Genomic DNA, 15,400 nt, shown 5'->3' on the forward strand with positions numbered 1-15,400 from the left:
TCAGACGAGAGCCTAGTCCCCAAGGACCATGAAACAAACTATTACAGTCAAACTGCTGCAAGTGAAAACAAGTAAGGCAAACAACCAAAGTACAAAAAGCAAACAAAAGAATACATTGCAGCGAGGTCAGACCCAAGAGAAATGGGGTGTGGGAGGGAAAAAAAAAAATATATATAAATATATAAAAATTCGGGGACAGGTGTTAGACCAGGTTATCATGGGGGCTGTGTTTGCTACTTGCATAATGGATTGATGTTGGCATTACTGACGCAAATGGTTTATCCAGTGAAGTATGGTAGGTCTTCACCCAAATAATGTTACATAAAATGGAAAAAAATGAAGAGAATGACATGTGCACCCATCACCAAAATGAATAAGGGGAAAATACTTATATTTAGCTGATCTACTACTCGACTATGAATGTATCAAACTTTTGGGTGTGTACTTATATCCCTGCCTCTCTAGCAGAGGGAGCTACGTATGAGCAAATACCTCTTTCGTTTCCATTGTCAGGTTTCATTTACCCTTCGTTGCACTTACAGGTAACCAGAACTTTTCACTAGAAGTCATGAATGGAAAGTGCTAGATGAGAAATCAAAAGTAGCAAAATCTGCAATCCCTAAAAACAAATACAATGTATATTGTCTGAAGCAGAGAAAATATGAAAATCACAAAAGACACTACCCATCCCTACAAGAGAGAGAGCTGCGATTTTACAGTGAAGCCGGAAACTGGGGAGAATGCTTTGCTAACTAATCCGGCTCTGAATTTATGGCATGGAATGACAAGGGCACTTTGCTTTGCCCGCAAGAGTACTATAAACACAGGTGAAAGTAATAACCCGTACATTTTTTTTTTTTTTTTTTTTAACATGTTTCAGAATGTTAGGCGGTAAAACAAAGTAGGGAGTTATGAGGATATGTACCACATATGTGGGGAAAACGCTTGTTTTTTGTTACGAGTCAGAAGGAGTGGCTTCTGTTATTTAGCTTTGGTCTCCCTACAAACATACAACACACTTTAAAAACATTCATTTTTACTCTCAGAGGAGGGATGCAAAATAAGATACTTTGGGAGTTTTTTCCAGCATTGATCTCTCCAACAGGTGTAGCTTTATATGTGGTAAAGAGATAAGAAAGCAAGCCAAGAAATTGAAAGATTGGCCAATCAATCAATCAACCAGTATTTATAGAGAGTGGCTAATCACCCAATAGGGTATCCAGGAGCTTGCAGGTCTCAACGGCTCGTTCGAACAGCCAGGATTTGAGGGCCCTACGGATTTCTGGATGCAAGGTGATGGTCTGGAGTTGCGTGAGGTGCTGTTCTAGGTCTTTGCTGTGATGATCGGCCTCCACTTCTGCTCCAGTAGATGCCGGGAATGTGGGCAAGCAGGACGTAGTCTTCTTGACGGTCAGTGGAAGTTCAAGCGGTGGTTAATGTAGGCTGGTCCTTGGTTGTGTAGAGTATTGTGCGCGTTGGTCAGCAACTTAAATTGGCATCTCTTCTGTAATGGGAGCCAGTGGAGTTGCCCAAGGTGCGGTGTGTTGTGGGTTTGTCAGTGAAGGTCGAGAATGAGTATGGCTGCGGCGTTCTGTATGGTCTAAAGTTTTTGTAGGAGATGTGTGGTGATTCCTACATAGAGGGCATTGCCTCAGTCAAGTCAGCTGGTGATAATGGCCTGTATCACGGTGCATCTCATATGCCAGGTTAGCCACTTGAAGATTTTTCATAGAACGCGCAGAGTGAGGAAGCAGTTGGAGGAGACTGCGCATTTATCTGGGAGCTTGTTGTCAATGACGATTCAGAGTTTTCTGGCATGTTTGGATGGAGTGAATGCAGGTCTTAAGTCTGATGGCCACCAGGAATCGTTTTAAGTGTTGCTGCTGTTGCCAAAGATCAGAACTTCCGTCTTGTCTGTGTTCAGCTGCAAACAGCTCTCCCTCATTCAGTTGGCGATGAATGTAATGCATCTGTGGACGTTGGCTTTGGTGGTGGTGAGGTGGTCGGTGAGTGAGAGGATGAGCTGAGTGTCGTCAGCGTAGGCGACTATGTTGAGACCGTTGGATCTGACGATGTTGGTCAGCGGGATCATATATGTGTTGAAATGTGTGGGGCTGAGGAATGATACTTGGGTGGGACACCGCAGGTGATCTCATTAGGTTCGGAGGTGGATCCTCTGAGTTCTTCCAGTGAGAATGGAAGTGATCCATCTGAGCACACCTCATTGGATGCTGATGTGGTGGAGTATTTTAATGTGAGGTGGGGTACGGTGTTAAAGGCTGCCATGAGGTCGAGGAGGATCACAGCTGCTGTTTCCCTTCAGTCAAGGAGGGTTCCGATGTCGTTGGTGGCTGCAATCAGAACAGACTCGGGGCTATGAATTCTGCCAAAGCTGGATTGTGAGGCGTCAAGTAGCTGGTTCTGTTCCAGGTATGTCATGAGTTGCTTCTTGATGATCAGGGCCTTTGATAGGAAAGGGAGCAGGGAGATTGGTCAGTAGTTTGAGTGGGATCTGCAGAGGGTTTCTTGAGTAATGGTCTTCCTTCAGCGTATTTCCAAGCTTCAGGAAATGTTGCAGTGGTGATGGAGGGGTTGAGCAGGTAGGTGAGTTCCTGACCTAGCCTTTGGTTTCTAAGACTGAAGATGTGGTGTGGGCAAGGGCCTGTGGGGAGGTGGGTGGTCTCGAGTGGATGGATTTCATGGTGGAGGTGGTGTTCTTGGAGGAGAGGAGGTTCCAGGTGGTCAGCCTGTGGTTCGTGTTTGTAATTGTGGTGGTATATTCAATGAAGTCTGTAAGTGTAGGTTGGGGCTTGAACTTTCTGAATATGGTTGCGATCTTGTCGTGTAAGAAGTTGACGAGGTTGTCCCACAGCACCTGTGAGGTTGTCATGTATTTTTGCTGGCAGTCGGGTTGGAGAGTTCCTTGATGATGTTAAAGAGTTCCTTGGTGTTGTTGCCACTGGTTTCAATAAGTGTGGCTAGGGTTGCATTCTTAGTTGCTCTCATTATGAGGTGGTAGAAGTTGAGGAGGGTCTTAAAGGCTGCCCTGTCTGAGGTGTCTTTGCTGGCACGCCATTTCATCTCTAGCTGTTTGCGGTATTGTTTCACTGTTCTGAGTTCTAGGGTGTACCAGCTGGCCTTTTTGTAGGTTTTTTTTCTCAATGTTAATCTTGGTGAGGATGATCCTGTCAGCGCAATTGGTGATCCAGGCGTTAGAGTTCTTAATTCCCTGTTCAAGGTCATGGCGGGTTGAAGGTGTTGAGGGCATCTGTCCAGCTGCTCTCTAAAAATGTGTTCCATCCCGGTGGGCGGCGCTGGTCATCTTGGGGGAGGCAGTACACGGGCTGGAAATGCTGAAGTGGGCGATGGAGTGATCAGTCCATGTGAGTTCAGTGACTTGGCCATATTTGACATGGTTGCTGGTGACATAGCTGCTGGAGGTGAAGCTGGGGTCCATCATGTGTCCTGCAGTATGTGTAGGGTAGTGGATGATACGGGTCAGTCCAGGGCTGCTCATACTGTTGAGGAAGTGTGCAGTGTTGTTGTCATCAATGTGGAAATTTAGGTCGCTGAGGAAGATGTAGCTCTTGGAGTCTAAGACTAAGGGCATAATGACATCTGTGATGGTGTTGCAGAAGCTGGAGCACGCTCCTGGGGGTGGGGTCAATATAAGAGAGTGCCTGTGATGGTTGTCTTTTTGTTCATTTGGAGCTTGAAGCTGAAGTGTTCCATGGGGTGTGGGTGGGAGTGTTGCACTGTATGGTCTCTGAGGACTATGGCTGTTCCTTTTCCTGACTTGTTGGCGCAGTCTTGGTGAGGAATTTTATATCCGTTGGGGATCGCTGTGGCAAAGTCTGAGGAGGATGTGGGGTTGAGCCAGGCCTCGGTGAGGATATTTTGTGCAAGGCTGGCGATGATGTCCCATAATTCAGTGGAGTGCCTGCACACAGAGCGTGTGTTGAGAGGTATGCGGTGGAATTTGTGGGTTGCTTCTGGCATGGTGTAGTGAAAGGGCAGCGTGGTGATTTGTGGCATGGTGGTGGTCGTGCTGGTGCAGGAGAAGGTGTATCCGTCATAGGAGAATGGTCCTACCACTGAGTGTGGTGCAGCACGTCAGCAGCATTTGCTGGGACGTCCAGTATTTAGGGCTCAGAGGGCGATGGCATTGTATCTGTGGGTGAATCAGGGACCAGGGGTTCTGGTGCTATGTGAAGTCCAGGTGCAGACAGGCATGGACAAGCTTGCTTTTGGCACGCAAGCAGCGTGCCCGCGATGCGGCCTCCATTAAGAAGGTCCTGGGAGGAAGGACGGGTGCTGGAAGGTGGTGGGCAGGGCTAGGCAGGAAAACAACGCAGGCAGGGAGCAAGCGGCTAAGATAAACGGCGAAGATGAGAAAAGAAAGGGGAAACAAGGCATAAAAGCAAAGAGATAAAAATGGGAGACGAATGAGAGGACCAGTGAAAGAACAAGGAAATAGGCCCCAAGAGAAACCAGGAGAAAAAGCAAAGAAAATCAGGAGATCAAGGGGAGAGTCAGTGAAAGGACATAGAGAGAGAGGCACTGGGAGAAACTAGGGAAAAAAAGCAAAGTATAAAACGGAGGAACAAGGAACGAATCAGTGCAAGAACAAGAAGAGAGACATTAAGAGACCAGGAGAAAAATCAAAGAAAAAACTAGGGGAACAAGGAGAGAGGCACTATGAATAAAAGAAAAAAAACTGGGAACCAAGTGGAAGCAGGGACGGTGCAGCAGCACAGCAAGAGCTAGGCCCGGAACACCATAGCTGCTCTTTCTAACACTGCAGAAGAAATTATTGCAATGGGAAGCATTGTTATGCAAAACAGAATGGCCTTAGATTTGATCCTGGCTATGGAGGGTGGGGTACCTAAAATAATAAATACCGAGTGTTGCACGTTTATTCCTGACAATCCGTGGAACATGCAAGATCTTTAATTTCTACATTTCAAATATTTCACCAGAAAAACACAAAATCGCCAAGCCAGGATTTTCGGAGAAGATATGGGACCGGATAGGGAGCTGGGTACATACATTATATGACTACTACTGTTGCTAAGATGTACAGGGCCTAGCTTATGTTCAATATGCCAAAATATGTAGCAGAAACCCATTGTTTTCATGGGATACAGGCAAGGGTTAAGAGACAGGGGAGGAGAAAAAAAAGGAACATCAATTCCAAAAGAAGACTAGGCATTTGAATTATATTCAGTAGTGAAAAGTGCCATCTAGTGCCAAGAGGGCAGAACTTTGAGCGTCTAGGCTAGAAAAATAGGATACCAACTTCATCTTGTTAAAACATGTAAAAGCATTACTCTTGCACTAACAATTAAGATGGTATTTTCCAGAGCTCAGCTACAGGAGACACAAGACGACTAGGGAATGAGATGTGATGTTCTCTGAGTCTTTGCAAATGTTTCTCAAAGACTATTGGCAGTGGGAAGAATTCACTGTAGTGCTAACATTATCTGTTATACCAGGAAGGAGTTGTTATACATTTAATAAAAGCACAACAGTCTTTATTGCTTCAGAACCAAACTGTTGAGGAAAATTCCACTGCTGATGGAGACATTGCAGATGCCGGTGGCTCAAGGTGTAATTCAGCTGAATAAAACTCCATCCTCAAAGAATAGTCCTGCTCTTAAAATGTATTTCTGAATTGGCCTTTGACAATGCCACTAAAATCCAATATGCTGTAAAAATATCTAGTTGATAAATATATCCTAGAATTTCAATTAGCAGCAACAACAAAAAACAAACAAAAGAAATGAAGAGTAGCTCCTGGGTTTTCTGTAGGATTATTAGAGAAGCTGTTCAATTTCTGTAGGCTATTCGAGATATGCTTAAGACATTCACAGCCCAGCCTGTGTATCCCTCAGGTCAATAAGGCAGCAAACACAGGTATTAAAAGAAAATAAGTGATTCAACTTACGCCTTTACATCCGCAGTTTCCTGCGAGGTGCGTGTGAGGGTGCGAGAACGCAAGCGTTCCCCTGCCTGCTGGATTTCCTGTAGATTGCGCTCAACATGAGGTAATTCTGAGATGCCCTCGGTCTCTGCTGCAAGCTGCTCTGCCTGCTGAAGAAGTTCTCCAAATCCCTCTGTGTCCATTTCGAGCAAAGCACTTAAAAAAAAAATGGAAGAATAAAAAAATGATCAAGTTTTGGTATGAACTACTTCACATTAACTAATCAACTATGGAACACACCTCCTCCCATACATATCTGCTTTTCCCTAGAACTGCAAAAGAGGCATCAATTATAATAAAACTTGTATTCAAATGGAAATACAAACATGAAGGTATTTTACGTTACCAAGGGCCAGATGTACGAAGCAGTTTTCAAGTCGCAAATGGCGAATCAGCCCGTTTGCGACTTAAAAAATGCTATGTGGGATGTACAAATTCCAAACTGCGATTCGGTAACTTGTAAACGAATCGCAGTTTGGGGTTTGCTATTTGGTATTAGGAAGAGGAGTGACAAGGGCGTCCCTTCCTAACACCGAATCCAGTTGGTATGTTTGATTGTTTTGTGACCGCAAAACAATCGCAGTTAGCACCAGTTTGAAACTGGTGCTAACCCATTCGCAAACGGGAAGGGGTCCCCATAGGACCCTTTCACCTTTGAGAATGGTAGCAAAAAAATTTTTAAAGAAAACTTGTCATTTTTGATTTCGAAATGCATCTCATTTTCCTTTAAGGAAAAAGGGCAGCATTGAAAAAAAACAAAAAACTGCTTTATTTAAAAGCAGTCACAGAAATAGTGGTATGCCGTCTCCAGCAGGCCACCCACCATCCCTATGAGGGCGGCCATTCCCAAAGGGGTCGCAAATTGCGACCTACCCCATGAATATTCAAATCCCCAGTGCTGAATGATAATACACCATCCTCCTTTTACCTTCAGAACTGTGAGTGTGAATAATGAAGTTATGTTTCACAGTTTTTCTCTTGATCTACAAAGGGTGAAACCAGTGGAGACGAGATTGTTCAGGCCTGTGGCGTGTGAGCACTGCACTTATGCAAAAGGGCTTCCACAAGGCTTACTCAGGATGTAATGATATGCAGCCACCTTCATGTCACATGCAGTCTAATCAATCAAGTTTGTCTTTTTATTGAAATTGGTCACACTCAGTCTATTTTCGAGGTAGTAAACTCTGTGTGCTGTGACATGATTCTCACACAGTCTAGACGCCACTGGGGAAATATCTCAATTTTTTGGAGCTCTTGGTCTCCCACATGATGACTCCATTCATAAAAAGTAATGATTAATGCAACAAACAGAAGCTGCAAAATTTCGCAGGATGAAAGCGTCACAGTAACCAAAAAAGTGTATAGGGACAGGGTAAAATGTGTGAATTTAACACTGAAGCTAAAACCAGATGATATCAGTGACGTCACCAATGATGATATCTGCGATATCAGCAGAGATGTCTTCAGTGATATCAAATGCAAGGTTTTCAACAGTGCTTGTCAGGAGATTAAGTTAGGATTGGTTTACATTATTGTGCAAAATGGCCAATTTCAGTGTTTTAACCAAATCTCCAAATCAGAAGTCTAATTGTTTTGGTTGAATTTCTGAGGTTATTTTAACCATATACTAAGGTGTTATAAACAAATCTAACCATAACTTAATTTTAACCTTTTTTTAGGTAATTTCTGTTTTATAATTTACTACATCCAACAGTTGATCAAGGGCACTGAAATCCCGCTGCACAGCTATCAGCCATGGGCAGCCATGATTGGCTGTAGGACTAGGCCTATTGCCAAGCCCTGCAACCAACCAATGGCGCTTTTCAAGCCCTGCTATGCACAGACTTGCACCATGCTTGGGAGGAGATGGCCAGTCGCTGCGGTCGCTTAGGGTCCAAAGGCCATGCATCCAGTGCTGTGACCATAGGGACAAGCCATGTTTTTTATCTATATTCTTTCAAGAATTTGCAAACCCTGTTTGGAGTCCCAACTTTGGTACTGCAGATCTCAAATGCATGACAGGAGCACAAAGCAGCCTTGTACAAGGGAGGAGCATTTATTTTTTACATTTATGTACGTGGACTTGGGTAAGAGGACTGCCAATGGACTAAATTTTAACCCTGCCAAGCCCACTAATACATTTGTGTAATACTAATTTCCTCAAAATTAATGAACGGGCTTACACCAAGCCAAACAAGGGTGGTTGCCTGAGCAAAGATCTAGTTTCATTTCAAGTTTGGTATAATTCCATTCAGGATTTTTTTTTCCTGTAGCAGAGATCAAAGATTCCTATGGGAGAGAAAATAGCAAAATGAAGCGCTGTTTTCTTTTACCATCCCCTTAGGTGTGTTCTTCTCTCCCTCCCCACCACCATCCCCGACCAAGAGAGCAAGCTAAACATGATAGGTATCTCCAAAGTGATTGTCAGATCTGTAAAACGGTGATGAAATTATTATTCATTCAAATACTTTATTCAGTTTCAATAAAACCACAAAAGTACAGTAAAACAAATCTAACAGAAAAAGGACCATAACAATAAATAATCAATCAGGATCAATAAAAACATAAAATAAAATATATATAAAACCAATTCATCCTATGACAACAACCGTCATCCCTACTATGGCATAAACAATTCAACCTAGCTCTTGGGCACATCTAGAACAAACAGTACCGGTTTCAGAGGTAACTATGAGTTTGAAACATATAAGAATACGTATACGAGGTTTATAGCCCAGGTTCTCAAAATATACATATATCGCAGAAAACACCACACACATCCAATCCACACCACCAAATTCCACATCATGCCACAAAATGCGACAGCACACTACATAATAGACCTCCTAAACATACCACTCCACAACACAAATACTAATCCACATAATTACACTCCATGACCCAAAATCCCACTCCACATAATTCTAGTAGATGCAATACCACATAAGTACTATGCATATAGTTGCACTGCACACCGTGCAACAATTCCACTCCACAAAACCAGAAGAACAGTCACAAAAGCCCTGTAAGCAGCAAGCTGGACTACAGCAATGCCATCTACGCAGGAACCATGGCCAAACTCCAGAAGAGGCTGAAACGCATCCAGAACACCTCCACACGAGTCATCCTGGACATCCCCCGCCACAGCCACATCACAGACCACCTGAAAAACCTGCACTGGCTCCCAGTCAACAAGAGAAACACCTTCACACTCCTCGCTCACAAAGCACTGCACAACACTGGACCAGAATACCTCAACAAACTACTCTCCGCAGAACTACAACCGGCAGTAGATCATTCTCGCACCTCGCTGCCAAAACATGGAACACTCTTCCCACCCACCTGCACCAGACCAAAGACCTCCTTACCTTCAGGAAACTTCTCAAGACCTGGCTGTTAGAGCAGTAGCAGCACCTCCCCCCCCCCTCAGCACCTTGAGACCCTCATGGGTGAGTAGTGCGCTTTACAAATTCCTGATTGATTGGATTAACAAATCCACTCCACACCACACCGTTCCGCCCCATAAAATTCCACAACAATTCCAATCCAACCCACATAATTCCACTTCAAACCAAAACACATGGGTAAAATATATTTTAATTTACAATGCCAATATCTCTAACTCTCGCAAATTCAAGACCAATTGCTTTGCAAATGCTTGCTGGTGGACAGTATTTACTTGTCACTCAAAGAAAGCAGGGAACCAGATTGCCTGAAATCTGGAATTGTCTAGCACCAGTGAAAATATGGTCAATATTTTAGAGAATGAGATTGTGGAGTAACTTCAGAAAACAGTTGCCCTTACCACCTTCTCTATTCTGCAAAGATATATGCGGGACCATTTTGTGTGAGAGACACAACTTATGTAATTGGAAAGTTATATTGAGTATGAGCATTTATTACAGATTTGAGGTTGTCGCTACTGGGTGAATGGACTTTGGACATTGTGTTTGATTTTGCTTAATAATTAATCATATTGGACAGCGTCCAAATGGGCTCAACTTACTAAAGTATTGTTTAACAATGACTCATATGGGATAGTGTACACCTAGATCCTGCATTTGTCTAAGTAATGCGGTTATGTGCATAGATATAAGTACCACATGACTTTGCTGTTTGTTTTTGTAAGGGGAATCATTAGCTGATTGTATGGATATGATGCAATGATGTGCTTCTATTGAACAGCACCAGTTTGACTTTTCCCTGACATTTTACAGACTACATTCTTGTTATTGCTTCTAATACATTTGTTTGCTTTTTTCTGTATTATGTTGTGTTCTACTTGCACTTACAAACGTGTTACTAAAGTAAAAACAGACTACATGCAAGTTACGCAGCAGTCAATGCATGGGTAAATGTGGCATAAGGAACTGGATAAAAGCAGTCTTCTGAACAAAAATACACTGATACTAGAAGACGATGTGCATTTTCTCGCCTCCATTAAGGCTCGTCAATGGTCTCAGTAGTTGTAATTGACAGAATTTTCATAAAACAAAAAGGTATATTTTATGTAGCAAGCAATCAAATCAGCACAGTGTGTCTATTAAAGTTGTGTGAAATGAACAGGCAGACAGAGACGGTCAGAAAGATAGGGATAGATAGACAGACAAGTGTAGATAAAAAGAGAAAAAGGAATTTAAATGTAAATAGAAAAAGTGGCAAAGAGTGAAATATGGAGAACAGAAAACATATACACACTGGCACATAGGCTGGTAAACAGAAACAGACTGTTGTTTTACCAATCCAGACATGGAAGGGTAGACAGACATACTGATGATAGGACAGTCAGACCCGCTGGAAGCATGCTCAGCTGGCATCAGACTGAGGCAGCCAGGTTCCTCTGCTAGTTCCAGTGAGCTATAAGATAACATTTACAACCCTGTTTATACAAAAGTGAAAACACAGAGCCCTGGCTTCCAAAAAACACCTTGGGCTGGCCTAAAAGAAAAGAAAACAATCCAAGCCTGGGAGCTGCCTTTTGTTAGGGTTTAATGATGGAGCAGATGTTAGAGGAGCCACAAGGAGACGATGACAGCACTAGTATGAATACAAAAGTATGTGGGCGACATGGGAGGAGGTGGGATGGACAAATGCTACCATAAAATTCAAGCAGCTATGGGCCTAAAACACCCACAGTATAACAGGAGCAGCAAAGAAATGATAAAGTACTCTGGCAAAGCAAGAGATAAAGAAAGTGGAATTACACAATAGTTAGTCCCTGCTCCAAAAGAGAAAAGGGAGGGTCAAAGAGGCAGAACTGACCACTAGCAAGCAACGATCTTTAAAGGACACAAACAAACGAAATCGCTTTAGGTCCACAAAAAGTATATAAGAGGTCAAACACTTTCTCTCGACCTAAAAACTACAGAAAAAAAAAAAATTTAAGGTGCCTTTTCCCTAGAAATTATTGCAGGGACAGAGAGGTAAACTCCATCAAATAAAGGCAAACAAACGATGTACAATATTCAGGCGAAGCCTTGTTAATAAAAACCTGTGACCTGAATTGGTAACCATTATTATATAAGGTTGAATACCTGGCTGGGTGAGTAAAAGAATACGGGCAGACACAGTAACTTTTATTATTTCATTATTTCCTCTCATTTCTCTTAGCCAGATCAAAATACTCATTTTCAGTTCCCTTTTATTCACACCAACTAATGATTCAGAGAGAAAAATAATCTTATCCAACACATTTGTGCTATAATTTAACCAGGGAATCTTACCCATTCCATCCAATGCCAGACACTCCTGGATAATCCTCCTTTTTAAAGAACCTGCCAGCTTGTTCCATACTGCGCGCCACAAGAGTAATGGTGTAAGATGAATCCTGTCCTCAATATATGGAATACTAATTTCCTTGTGACAAATGAAATGAGCACAGCTGAGGGACTGCCAGCATCCGTTCAAGCATCTGTTTTCCATGTGCTGGAAAGTTTTCACATCCCCCATAATCCTGTCCCATAATATGCCCCTGTCACACATTTACTATTGTATATGGAGGATATCACATTCAGTGGTTTCGTACCAAACTTTGTGGCAAATCGAAAAAACAGCCTCAATAACTCTTTCAAAGGATATACTCCTTACTGCCAGCAAGGATTTCCAAATATTATGACAAATAGGAGGTCCAAATAGGAAAAGTATCAATAGTAACCATAATTTTTCCTTGAAGAAAGTGCAGACCTGTTTTCTTCTTCGCAACATCAGTGATCGTTCTAAAGCACTTTCATTGATTCACGCTCATCCCCGCGTCCTCTACAAACAAGACACAGCTTTCAAGCAATGTCTGAAAAGCATTAACTGCGTGAGCCATCAAAACTGCATCACCCACATTTAAGAAAATCAGCGAGGGTCGGGACTCAACTTGAGGCAAATCACGAGCTCTGTCCACCAAAAATCCCTCAATTTTATTAATATATAAAGAGATTAAGAAAGAGGCTAACATGCAGCTCTGCCTTGTCCTTTTTTTCCACATTAAATAACTCTGTACACTCTCCTTTACTTCCATTCCTAACACCAGCAGTAGTCCCTGTACACAGTTGCCTCTGTAACTGTATAATAAGCTCCTCTACCTGCACGTTCATCAAAAGGTCCCACATTTTACTACGGTTGACACTGATGAAAGAGAATGACAAAACCATAAATGCCGTGTTTAGGGCTCCTTTTTAGCCAGGATATATTTGCTATTAGAAGATGCAAATTCAAACACTGCACAATAGTACCCAATTCCTTTAAGAAGCCGAAGCAATACTGGGTGTCCCATATGATATTCTTCTCTTCAAGAAGATGTTGGACAGTGATCCTCTTGTAAAGTACAAATATTGTTATCAAAACTCAAATTAATTTTGTTTAAAACCTTGTTCAAAGCATTTCCTTAAATAACACATATTTTTTCATCCCTTTGCCCACATTGTTTATAATACAACAAACCGCCTTTGCTTCATGTGGTCACATATGTGTCCCTATTACCTAAAAACAAACCCTTCAAATCATTTTCTAAGGCATATACCACATTGCCCTGGTACTCCTAAAAATGTTGTTATAATAATTAACACAATGTCCCAAGTACCCTTCATATTAATCCTAATATTCTGTTAATGTGTTGAATTTACAACTTTTTTGTTGCATTGCCTGGAAGAGTCACAGATAGAAAAAAAGCTAACCCTTATTTAGCCCTGCCATGACCTGACCTAATGGCTGGGGTACAAAAGGAACAGTACACTTACAGAAAAAATGGATCAATCGCCCAGGTTTCTTGGAAACATAAAAAATTGTACTTGCGCACTATTTTAGGAACTCCAGATTTTCTAAATGTGTACCCCAGCTATATTCCAACATAGCAACTTAGCTCTTTATTTAAGTACATCTGATGTATTGCCACATGAGAATGGAAAGGGTTACCACCCCCATCTCCTAAGTTTTGTCCTCCCTCCCAGTGCTTAATTTGTAACATATTAAGAGACAGGACTCAATTTTTTTCTCAGAAGCCACCACCAGCGCTCGTGGTGGTGAATACCAAGTTTGGGTAGGCTTGAGAGCCCTTCATGCACCTTTAACCCACCACCAGATACTCCCTGCCTCTCTCTCTCTCTCTCTCTCTCTCCTGCACGTTCTTTGTCATCTCTGCTTCCTCCCTTTGTCACTGCTCCATCTTTCTCTTCTTCCTCCTTCCGGGTCAAAGTGTGATGAGGAACAAATAAGTGCTAGTGCCCAAAATTAAATGCTGATGGCACCACCTGCAACCACCGGCTCAAATTAGGCACCAATCTTACTTCATGGTTCACATCCAGAGGCAAAGCATGGATTCCAGTGGACCTGATCAAATAAGGAAACTGGGTCCTCAGTCCACTGGCTGGATAGTTAACTATAGCTCAAATTTGGGTGCATTGAGCCACAATACACTCTGTCTCCAGTTCCACTCCACTTACTGCTCTATTGATTGCTATACCCTGTCTGTAAGGGCTATGAGAGGAAGTTTGATGAGGAGGTAAAGATAGCTATACCCAGTCTGCTTAACCTTCCTGATTCTAATGTTTCAGAAGATCCGGTACAGGTTGAGCTCTATGGCTTCTACTGGAGGTCGGGGGGGCTTGTATGCGATAATTTGGCAACCACACGCGTTTTCAGCCATTATGCGCTGGCGCGCATCTCCATAGTCAGAGCTGCCAGTGTTATTTTGCACCTTGAGGAACAGCTGAGCGTGCTACTGCATGACCAATTAGCTTTAGCTTTCACCTTGAGTTGTAACACTGAATAAGCCACTTATTCTTATTAAATAGCAGAATATGTGGGGTGGGGAGGAAGCCACGCCTTTGACCCAGCCCCACGCTCACATACACCCCTTCCCACTGTGGTCAGCATCACAGATCCTATACTTTTTTTAATGCATTTGGACCGCTGCTTAGATCGATATCCTCATATCCATCAAGACCACCAAGTCCGTACCCCAATTTAGGGCACTGCTAATCGCTTGCATCTATTTAATGAACACTACACCATGGTGCAGTAAGATGCCACAGACCAACTATCCCGTCTATCACATGTTGACTGTGTCTTTGCAGTAACCCTGTACAGCCCTCAGGCACCTTTCGGCTACGTTCGCGTGGCATTAAAAACATCTACAAACATATTTCATTGTGAATTACACTACCCGCCATTGCAACCAACGTGTTCTAATTGACAACTACTTACACAGAGCCGGTGAACGCAGCCCCACACTGTACGTATAGAATCTTCAAGCGGATGTCATTTGGCCACAAGTTTTGCACTTCCGGGTAGCATAACAACCAATCCTACGACTGTGGTGGAAGTAGTGCTAATGTGTAAGGTGAGCCGGGATTGGAGGTTCAAATCCGCTTTAGCCAATATCAGTCTGCCGCACAGAATTCGAAGTGCCGATTGGCTGCAGATTCTGCACGTGCTTTTGTCCAAGGCATGATTTGGCGGGTACCGCTCAGTGCGCTGAAGTGGTGTTTGAGATTGAGTGTGCTAGTGAGTGAGACAGTGTTGCCCTGTTCGTCCTTCGCGTACCTGGTTAGGATTGAATTAATGTCATGCCGTACCCTGCCGGGACTCGGTCACATGGCGGTTACCGACCTAACCATAGACCCTAGAAAGTGGGCAACAGCCAAAGAGCCCTGCCCAACAAACAGGATCGGTTGTGAACGCATCAACCCCCGTGGCGATCCATGACCGGTCCCACCATCACTTTGTGACTACCTGAGTCTGCCCTGCTCACGTGGCTGCCACGCACCACTTCCCCCACAGCCCAGAACCACAGCCAACATGTGCTGGCGCACATCTCCATAGTCAGAGATGCCAGTGTTATTTTGCATCTTGAGGAACAGCTGAGCGTGCTACTGCATGACCAATTAGCTTTAGCTTTTACCTTGAGTTGTAAGACTGAATAAGCCACTT

General features: G+C 43.1%; 1 protein-coding gene across 1 annotated transcript in view; it reads right to left on the bottom strand.

Annotated features, from left to right (window-relative positions):
* NUP93 (nucleoporin 93) overlaps positions 1-14,784 on the bottom strand; it is a 305,671-nt gene extending 290,887 nt beyond the window's left edge. Inside the window, exons 1-2 of the mRNA XM_069215817.1 lie at positions 14,675-14,784; positions 5,948-6,139 (exon numbers count right to left, since the gene is read on the bottom strand). Of these exons, the coding sequence (XP_069071918.1) occupies positions 5,948-6,126 (179 nt within the window). The 5' untranslated portion in view covers positions 6,127-6,139; positions 14,675-14,784. The remainder of the gene's footprint in view (positions 1-5,947; positions 6,140-14,674) is intronic.
* Positions 14,785-15,400: the final 616 nt, after the last annotated feature.

This window comes from Pleurodeles waltl, chromosome 12, assembly GCF_031143425.1.
Source record: "Pleurodeles waltl isolate 20211129_DDA chromosome 12, aPleWal1.hap1.20221129, whole genome shotgun sequence".
Taxonomy (NCBI): Eukaryota; Metazoa; Chordata; class Amphibia; order Caudata; family Salamandridae; genus Pleurodeles; species Pleurodeles waltl.